Below are 10,818 nucleotides of genomic sequence, written 5' to 3'. Positions count from 1 at the left end.
GTTTTTGGCATAACTTTCTCATACGGCCACTGTTTTTCGAACCGTTCATGGTGCCGGAATCAGGAGGACGAGTACTTTCCAGTCGTTCAACTTTGAACAAGTTTTGAGCACTTTAATTTTTGAGCATTTTACGACACTTAGGACATGAGCACCTGATCACGCCTCCCCATTGGGAAGCTTTTGGACCCCAAAAGCTTTCAACTAACTGTTAAAGAGGTGAGGGTACAACTCCCTCACTCTATCCACCTCCATCCACTTTGCCTTGTTCAGTTTGCTGCCTTTGAAACCAACCCGAACATAATCTACATTGCCCCTCCTTGAAGTGTGTGTCCTTCTGTCAAGGATTGTATCTTCTTTCAGCTCATCTAAGAATTCTAGCGAGAAATATTCTATAGATGGCAGCTGAATAGCACTTTCATGATCAGCAATCAAAGGAGGTTCATACAAACGTAAGTTCTCCACATTGACAATAGAATACATTTGCATGTAGGAAGGCAAATCTAATTGAAAAGCATTATTTCCAACCTTCTTGAGGATTTTGAATGGAGCATAACGAATAGGCTTCAACTTTTTACCTTCTCCTTGCATCCTTTCCTTACTAATGTACAGCCATACCTCATCCCCTTCTTGAAACTTGTGATCAACTCTATGCTTATCGTGTCTTTCCTTGTACTTGCATTGACTCTTCTCAAGCTGTTCTTGAATTTGTTGATGTATTTGCTGAATTCTTTCAATGAATGAACGAGCTTTGTCAATATCACTATGTCCCTCAATGGCGACATCTTTCTCAAGAATGAAATCAAGAGGTGATTTTGGCAAGTAACCAAAACACGCTTCAAACGGTGAGGTGTTTGTGGAAGAGTGCTTGGCACGATTGTAAGCATGCTGTATGTAGTGCAAATGTTCATCCCACAGCTTGGGATGCTTGCTGCAATATCCTCTCAAGAGGTGCACAATGGTTCTGTTCACAACTTCGGTTTGTCCATCTATTTGCGGATGGAAAGTAGTACTTTTCTTCAACTTTGTGTCCATCATCTCCCATAGGTTGGACCAAAAATTCCCCACAAATCTGGAATCCCTGTCACTAATAATGGAAGTAGGCAAACCAAAGTGAATCCATACATGATGAAAAAATAATTCAGCTGTTTGTTCAGCAGTTATAGTTTTCTTACAAGGCATAAGTATACACATTTTGCTGAAACGATCAACTACTACATATAAATAATCATCCTGCGTTCTAGATTTTGGCAAACCTCCTACAAAATCCATAGAGATGCTCTCCCATGGTTTAGAAGGTATCGGCAAAGGAGTATACAAGCCAAGCTTCCTATTACTAGGCTTGCTTGTAGCACATAATGAACAACCTCTTATGAACCTTGAAACAGAATCTACCATGCAAGGCCAATAACAATACCTCTATAGATGTGCAACTGTTTTGCTTACACCAAAATGGCCAGCAATAAGAGAAGAATGAGCTTCTCTTATGACATTTATTCTCTCCCCCTGTGGTATACACAACTTACCCAAATGAAACAGCAAATTGTTATGCATGTGATAGTCATTTTCCTCTACATGATCCCATTTACTCAAGTTAGCATACACATCTTTAAAGTCATCATCAGATGCATATTGTTCTATGTAACTATCATGTACAATGGAATCATTCTTAAGTAAAGTAACAACACCAATAATAGGCCTTGAAAGCATATCAACAACTTTATTCAAAGTACCTTTCTTGTACCTTATTACCAAATGGAACTGTTGCAAGAAGCCCATCCATCTGAAGTGTCATGACTGTTGTAACTTGCTTTGTGATTGTAAGTACTGTAAAGGCTGATGGTCGGCATGTATAACAATTTCTTTGCCCATCAAATAGTGTTTCCACTTTTTGACGCTTTGTACCAACTCATACAACTCCTTATCATATGTAGGATAATTTACAACAACACCATTAAAAGTTTTAGAATGAAAAGCAATAGGCTTAACATGCTGTAGAAGAACTACACCCATGGCATAAACACTAGCATCGGTTTGTATCTCAAATGGATGTCTCAAATCCGGTAATGCAAGGACTGGAGCTGAACTAATCTTCTCTTTCAAAGATTTGAAAGCTTTTGTTGCTTGCCTCCCCATTGGAAAGCATGCTTCACACTTGTCACTGCATGCATAGGAGCTGCTATAGAAGAGAAGTTAGAGATGAACTTCCTCTAATATTGAGCTGCACCCGAAAAACTTCTTACCTCTGTTATGGATTTGGGAGTAGGCCACTTCACAATAGCCTCAATCTTAGCAGGATCAATTCTCAAAGCACCTCCTCCTACTATGTGTCCCAAATAAACCAAAGAAGTCTTTCCAAATTCACACTTTGACATTTTAAGAAATAACTGATTCTTCTTCAAAACATCAAGTACTTTCTTAACATGCATGACATGATCTTCTCTAGACTTTCTGAAAATTAAGATGTCATCTAAGTAGACAATAACGAAATCATCAAGAAAAGGATGCAAGACATCATCCATTACCCGCATAAAAGTTGCAGGTGCATTGCACAAACCAAACGGCATCACAAGCCACTCAAAGAGTCCTTGTTTGGTTTTAAAGGCTGTCTTCCAAATGTCACTTTCTTCAATTCTTACTTGATGATATCCACTGCGCAAGTCTAACTTAGTGAAATATCGAGCATCTTTCAGCTGGTCTAGCAAATCATCTATCCTTGCGAGTGGGTAACGATTCTTTACCGTGATCTTGTTCAAGGCCCTGAAATCAACACACATACTCGAAGTGCCATCTTTCTTTGGAATCAATACAATCGGTGACCCACATGGTGAAGTACTTGGCCTTATGAAACCCTTGTCCAACAAGTCCTTGATTTGCTTCTTTATTTCAGCATTCTCCATAATAGACATGCGGTACATGCTTATGTTTGGAAGAGGACAATCTGGATGCAAATGGATTTCATGCTGAATCTCCCTCTTAGGAGGCAAACCTGTTGGCTCCTGAAACATCTCATGATATGCATCAACTACATCATATAGATCTGATTTAAGTTTTGGATCACAATTGTCAAATGACTCATGATTCACATCAACCTTGGGCTTAATCATAAGAAGAACAAAATTCTTACTTGAATTGACCAGCCTTTTTACCTGTCCTGCATTCACCATCGCTATATTTATCTTCTTGCGATGAGCTCTAACAATGAACTCCTTGCCATCTTTGAAAAGATGATATTTGTTTTCATGGCGATGAAAGATAGCTTTCCTGTCAAACAAGTAAGGACTTCCCAAAACAATTCTTGCTATATCAAAAGGTACCACATCACGTTCAACTGTGTCAATAAAATGTGTAGTAATTGCAAAGCGCAATGTGCACTTTCTTGAAACTTGTAAATTTGCATCCTTGCAAATCCATCCATGTGGATATGGCTTCGGATGTGGAACGGTCTCAAGTTTAAGCTGCTTGACCAAGTCCTCTGATATAAGGTTTGCTTGTGACCCACTATCAAAAAGTGTGTCAATTTTAGTATGTTTTGAAATCACCCTCACATGAAACAGTTCAATTCTTTCTTCCTCATTAGGAGCTTGTACATGACAGTTTGAGGTACTAGTGCTGGCTTGAGTTTCAATTTCTTTTCCCTTCAAGTTTTTCAAACCCATGGCTGCAATTTTGGTTTCATCACCTGAATCATCCCCTAAATCCTGTGGTGTTGATGTAGTAGCAGTAGTTTTCTGTTTCCCTTTGGATTTGTTAAATTGAGGTCTTTTTTCAGGATGTAATTTCCAACAGTTTTTCTCCTCATGGCCTGGTTTAGAACAGTGTTTACAGATCACTTTCTCACTCTCCTATTTGACAGATGCATTCTTTTTTCCCTTTCCCTTGGAGGTTTTCTCTTTGTTTTTCCCCTTGGGGGGCTTGTTTCTACCCTCTTCAAATGTGTTTTTCCCCTTGCCTCTAAATGGGTAGCTTGGACACAAACCTCGTCAAGGCTAGTAGGGTTAAACATCAAGATGGTGTGTCTAAGGTAGCTATGCAAGCCACCAATGTATTTCAGCAAGGTTTCCTGGGTCTGTAAATCTACCCCTAACAAGAGAGCTCTTCTCCTGAATTCTTGGGTGTAGTCTTGGACACTCTGACCCTTAAGTTGTCTGAAATTTTGCCAGTTCATAATGGCTTTCTGCATGTGAGAAAGAGGATAAAACTATTTTTTAATGGCTAACAGAAATTCAGGCCATGTTAAGTTAACCTTACCAAATTTCTTGATCTCCTCTTTAGTCTTGGCCTCCCACCAGATCAATGATGCCCCATCCATTCTCAAAGAAGCCAACTGAATCTTGGTGGCATCATCATGCATATTCTGGATCCTCAAGTAAACTTCCAACTACCTAATCCAGTTGTCAAGCTTTTCTGCATTCACTTCACCATTAAACATATGTAATTCGAATTTTACATCACACTTCAAAAAAGGACTTTTTCCAGAGGATCTATGCTTATGCACAGAAGAAGAAGACGAGGATGAAGAGGAAGAAGGTGACGATGGGGGTGGTGGATCACCATTACCTCCATGTCCTTTCTTGGAATGATCATCATCCTTCTTACCTCCTGAAGAGCCCTCTCCTTCATGTGGATGTTTGGACCCTTCTCCAGCCAATTTCTCATTTCTTTCTTGGTACAATATCCTCACCATTTCAGTGAGGTCCAAGAAAGCCTTTCTGAAGACTCTTTCTTCTTCTTTTGGATCCATGTCTGCAGGAATTTCTCCTTCATGTGCAGACATTCTTGAAGCTTCTGCTGAGACTCTTGAGGGTGAAATTGAAGGTGGAGGTGATGGCTCTCTGGCCTTCCTTGACTGAGGATTCTCTCGTTCTCTAGTCAACTGTCCTTCCCCTCTTTTAAGTTTCAACCTGGTAAGCATCAATACTTGCAAGACAGTTAGAAGATCTTTGCACAAAAACAATCAAAAGACAACTACACCAGAGATTGACTGAAAGAGCATTTATCTACTTTGCAATTGTATAACAAGAGCATTTCGAAGGCTTCCTGGCTCGTTTCAGGCTCTGTCTATAGTTTATTTGACTGCTTTTGATACAAAGAAACAACAACATAGCTCTGATACCAACTTGATCTGAATTTGAAACTACTTGTAAATGGTTTGCAAGGTATTCAATTCAGATATATACATGTTTAAAAAATGTCCATGTCTTGAAGAAAAGAAACAAATGAAATTTTCCGCTGTTCATGACCCATTTAAGTATAGCAGATTTATTTCCTTTTACTGTTTAACACACTAAAACCAATTTGTTCTGCAAAATAAATCAACCACAGATGCAAAAGAAGTTGATGAAGCAGTTCACCCCTCCTGGGCTACGTCTGCTAGGTCCAAGGCTCCAAAATGGGCCTGTCCTTGTTTTAATTAAATTCTCAAATTGAATATACAGCTGAATAGAAGCATCTACAGGTGGAATAGATGGCTAAAACAGATTCAGAACACTTGAATCCTTCAGGATTGACTACTGGTTCACCTCGAATGGATACCTGCAACCCTATACAGTCTTCCCAATACTGGGCCCTGGTGGCTCCTAGAACTTCCACGGCTCAAAAAACTCTGCAAATGACCTCAAAATGCTTTAAGACCTGTGCCAATGGCTTCCGAAGGTCGAAAATACCCAAAATCAAAACGCAATTCGTCCAAAACGGACTTTCCTAGCCAAAGTTATGGCTCATTAAAGATTCCCTCCAGTCTGGCCTAAAAAACTCCAGCTAACTGTAGTTGGGGCCTGTTAGCTCCGCCAGTTATGGCGGGACTGCCAAAATTTGGTGCTCTGCCATTATTCCCGCCATCTTAACTGCCACCTAACTCCAGTTTTAGCGCGCATGTGACCGCAATTCTCGGTTGGTGGTTTGCGTTGGAGTTTGTGCCGGCGGTTAAGGCATGGCACCCGGTTCTCAGCGTGAGGTCACGTGGTATGGGGGATGGCCCCCTTCGGGCCCCGCCCAACAGAAAATCAAACTTTAAAACAACTTTATGCCACCCACATAACAAGTGACCTCACGCCGAGAACCAGGTGCCATGCCTTAACCGCCGGCACAAACTCCAACGCAAACCATCAGCCGAGAATTGCGGTCACATGTGCGATAAAACTGGAGTTAGGTGGCAGTTAAGATGGTGGGAATAATGGTTGAGCGCCAAATTTTGGCGGTCCCGCCATAATTGGTGGAGCTAACTGGCCCCAACTACAGTTAGCTGGAGTTTTTTTAGGCCAGACTGGAGGGAATCTTTAATGAGCCATAACTTTGGCTAGGAGAGTCCGTTTTGGACGATTTTTTATTTTTATTTTCGGTATTTTCAACCTTCGGAAGCCATTGGTACAGGTCTTACAGCATTCTGAGGTCATTTGTAGAGGTTTTGGAGCCATGTAAGTTCTAGGAGCCACTAGGGCCCAGTATTGGGAAAACTGTATAGGGTTGCAGGTATCCATTTGAGGTGAGCCAGTAGTCAATCTTGAAGGATTCAAGTGTTCTGAATCCGTTTTTACCATCTATTCCACCTATAGATGCTTCTATTAAGCTTTATATTCAATTTGAGCATTTAATTAAAACAAGGACAGGCCCATTTGGGAGCCTTGGACCCAGCGGACGTAGCCGAGGAGGGGTGAACTTCATCAACTTCTTTTGCATCTGTGGTTGATTTATTTTGTAGAACAAATTCGTTTTAGTGTGTTAAACAGTAAAAGGAAATAAATCTGCTATACTTAAATGGGTCATGAATAGCTGAAAATTTCATTTGTTTCTTTCCTGCAAGACATGGACATTTTTTAAACATGTATATATCTGAATTGAATACCTTGCAAACCATTTACAAGTAGTTTCAAATTCAGAAAGAAAATAACAAATTATTATTATAAGTTCTTTGAGCTCTTTTATTATTCTGCAAACTACGTGTTGTTAGTGTTTGCTGACGTCACCCAGGCCACGTGGCATGCCATCGTTTTGATGGTTTGGATGATAACTCCCCAATCTGAGTTGAGAACCGGCTGCCTTGCGATGTCATAGTACTCGATAGATGATCCTTGAGGTGAAAGTGGTGCAAATTGCAACTAGAGAAAAAAGTAGAAATCATTGGAATGGACTGTCAAATGGATACTTACTGTAAATACGGATATCCAAGAATCCTACATCTCAGAAGAACAGGGGATTTGCTTTCATACGTTATGAGACTATCGAAGAAGCAAAACGTGCCTTAACTGAATTTAAGAATGCTCAGGTTAAGGATAAGCGTTGTGGTGTGTCACCAAGTCAGGATAATAACACTCTTTACATGGGCAATATTTGCAATACATGGACAAAGGATGTTGTGAGAGAAAAGCTGAATGAGTATGGAATTGAAAACATTGAAGAAATGTCCTTAATGGATGATCCAAAAAATGAGGGGCAAAATCGAGGCTTTGCATTCTTGGAGTTCACAAATCATCAATGTGCTATGACTGCGTACAAGCGCCTCCAAAAACAAGATGTTGTGTTAGGTTGTGACAGGAGTGCAAAGGTTGCATTTGTTGAGTCTTCCATTCAGCCTGATGAGGAACAAATGGCACAGGTTAAGTCTGTTTTCCTTGATGGATTGCCCGCATCTTGGGATGAAGAGCGAGTTAAAGAGGAACTCAAGAAATTTGGTCAAATTGAGAAAGTACAATTATCGAAGAACATGGCCTCTGCCAAGCGTAAAGACTTTGGTTTTGTACATTTTTCTACTCGTGAAGAAGCTCAGGCTTGTGTTGATAGTCTCACTAACATCGAGATTGGAGAGGAAGATAGTAAGGTAAAGGCTAATATTGCAAAGCCCCAACATAAGAGTAGGTTAGTTAAGCAAGGTGTTCGTGGAGGATATCGGGTTGGAGAAGTTAAAGCTGAAGGTAATAAGGGAAAGAAGTCTCGCAAAATGAGGAATCGTGGTCGTAATGATCGAAATCGTGGACGTGGACCTAAGAGTGACAAGAAAAAGGAGAAAACCACTGCACCTACAGAGAAGCAACAAGCTGATCCAAAACGTGCCACAAAGAACGATAATGTACCAAAGAAGAAAGGTGATCGTGATCAAGGTCCTCAAAAATCTAATGTTAGGGACCAGAATAAATCTCGGGGATCATCAAGAACTGATACACGCAGGATCCCGTATGCTAATGATAGATATAGTCGCCATCTAGAACAAGGAAAATTACGAAAAAAAATTATACTATTGTCTTGCAGGATCCGGTAACGGGATCCCACATAGCTGGCAGCAGAAAATCCCGCCCATTAATTCCGTGGGCATTGTAGCTTGCCCCGGTCGTTTTATCCACCAGTAGCTCCCCGGGGAACCCCGGATAAGCCCCTTTTCCATATATTCCCGAGCAGGCAGAGACGGCCTCCAGAGGTGCAGCGGCGTCGCCTTGGAAGTAGCCGGTGTCAAAGGGATTGGTGACTGCTCCTGCAAGAACCGTGGCGATGTTGATGATCATCCCATCGATGCCCATGTCTCCGTTTGGTGCCACCAAGGGAGGAGTCTGGGGTCCGTACATGGGCTGATGAAAGGGCCACGCACATTGTCCTGGGCATTGAGTTTCGGAGTTCCCGACCCACGCATATGGCAGAGGAAGGTTCTTGGCGGCCAAGAGATTAGCATGAAATCCACAACTCATACAGAAGCCCTCCACAGCTACATCATCGGACGTGAGAACCAAATACACGGCATTGCCATTCTCCGGCAGTGCTCTCGAAGCAATTGCTGTCTCCACCAGAGCCGCAATGTCGCTCCGCTTGAGGGACTTGCCGAGGGAATAACCCTCGTCCAGCTTTTGGTTTCCCAGCCTCGTGTTTGTCGTGTTTGTCATGGCGATGGCCTTGTTGGAGGCACCACTGTATCTTTCAGTGGTTTTCCACCAGCTTGTTCCAGATGGCCTATAGACACGCAGAGGAGCAAATGGGGTAAAAGTAGATTTAGGCGCATGACATTCGTGAGGGTTTTTGTAATTTTCCTGCTTACGTGAGAACCAAATACAGGGCATTGCCATTCTCCGGCAGTGCTCTCGAAGCAATTGCTGTCTCCAACAGAGCCGCAATGTCGCTCCGCTTGAGGTACTTGCCGAGGGAATAACCCTCGTCCAGCTTTTGGTTTCCCAGCCTCGTGTTTGTCGTGTTTGTCATGGCGACGGCCTTGTTGGAGGCACCACTGTATCTTTCAGTGGTTTTCCACCAGCTTGTTCCAGATGGCCTATAGACATGCAGAGGAGAAAATGGGGTAAAAGTAGATTTAGGCGCATGACATTCATGAGAGTTTTTGTAATTTTCTTGCTTCTAAATGGCCATGAATACGCAGAGGAGGCGGGGGAATTACGAGTAGATTTAAGCGCAGGGTGCAGTCTTTGGAAGCCAGCGAGGCCATTTCCCTCTTTATAATGAGAAATTGAATACGTCTCTAGCCTAGACTTCTAGATGTTGTGCGCTAGGTTCCAAAGCGTTGTTAGATTCATTAAATTTATTTTATAGTTGATCTTGCTTAAGAAATTTTCCTTTCAGGTTCACCGCGAGATGTAGATGTACAATTCCTAAAATGGTACCTTCTTAAACTCTGGATATATTGAAACTACTTGTAAATGGTTTGCAAGGTATTCAATTCAGATATATACATGTTTAAAAAATGTCCATGTCTTGCAGAAAAGAAACAAATGAAAATTTCAGCTGTTCATGACCCATTTAAGTATAGCAGATTTATTTCCTTTCATTGTTTAACACACTAAAATGAATTTGTTCTGCAAAATAAATCAACCACAGTTGAAAAAGAAGTTGATGAAGAAGTTCACCCCTCCTGGGCTACGTCTGCTGGGTCCAAGGCTCCCAAATGGGCCTGTCCTCGTTTTAATTAAATGCTCAAATTGAATATACAGCTGAATAGAAGCATCTACAGGTGGAATATATGGTAAAAACGGATTCAGAACACTTGAATCCTTCAGGATTGACTACTGGTTCACCTCAAATGGGTACCTGTAACCCTATACAGTCTTCCCAATACTGGGCCCTGGTGGCTCCTAGAACTTCCACGGCTCCAAAACCTCTGCAAATGACCTCAGATGGCTGTAATACCTGTGCCAATGGCTTCATAATGTCGAAAATACCCAAAACAAAAAAAAAAAAAAATCGTCCAAAACCGCCTTTCCTAGCCAAAGTTATGGCCCATTAAAGATTCCCTTCAGTTTAGCCTAAAAAAACTCCAGCTAACTGTAGTTGGGACCAGTTAGCCCCACCAATTATGGCGGGACCGCCCAAATTTGGCAGTCTGCCAAGAATCCCGCCAAACAAACCGTTATGGTTAAATGCATGTTATCAGTTCGTTGGCGGTTTTAGCTGCATTGGAGTCCGTGCCATGACCTTCGGGTTAACTACCCATTAAGCATTGATTAGCCCGCTTTAAACTGAAATGTGACCACGTATGTTTAGCACCGGCGGTTTAGGGATTAGGCCTGCGGTTCCGGGCTTGAGGTCACGTGTATGGGGCTGGCCCCCTTCGGCCCCCACCAAAGATTCCTGCAAACTTTATAAATGGTTTCCGCCACTCCATTAACAGATGTGATGCTTGTGGCGCGTTGGTAAGGTGTTTGGCTGGTGCGGAGGAGGTCGCGTGTTCAAAACTTGCCAATGCCAAAAAATTTTACAATGCGCCCATAGGATATGATGACGTCATCCTGAGCCACGTGGCGGCCTCTGGGCTTGCCACGTGGCAACCTGTGATTGGCTGCCCAAAAGGAATATTCCCTGGAATATTCCAACGAATATTCTATGGAATATTCT

At 42.0% G+C, this 10,818-nt stretch overlaps 1 protein-coding gene and 1 pseudogene across 1 annotated transcript; one reads left to right on the top strand and one right to left on the bottom strand.

The window, feature by feature from the left end:
- The first annotated feature begins 7,060 nt into the window (after nucleotides 1-7,060).
- Nucleotides 7,061-8,215, top strand: LOC149211400 (heterogeneous nuclear ribonucleoprotein Q-like; annotated as a pseudogene).
- Nucleotides 8,216-8,222: 7 nt separating this feature from the next.
- On the bottom strand, nucleotides 8,223-8,879 carry LOC149211399 (protein PHOSPHATE-INDUCED 1-like). Its single transcript, XM_089390423.1, has one exon. It carries the CDS (start codon nucleotides 8,862-8,864, stop codon nucleotides 8,223-8,225), a length of 642 nt encoding a protein of 213 aa, XP_089246549.1. The 5' UTR covers nucleotides 8,865-8,879.
- Nucleotides 8,880-10,818: the final 1,939 nt, after the last annotated feature.

Source organism: Pinus tabuliformis, chromosome 1_1 (assembly GCF_031772625.1).
Source record: "Pinus tabuliformis cultivar Carrire ecotype Pingquan chromosome 1_1, CPIR1, whole genome shotgun sequence".
NCBI lineage: Eukaryota > Viridiplantae > Streptophyta > Pinopsida > Pinales > Pinaceae > Pinus > Pinus tabuliformis.
This window is presented reverse-complemented; position numbering and strand designations above follow the sequence as displayed.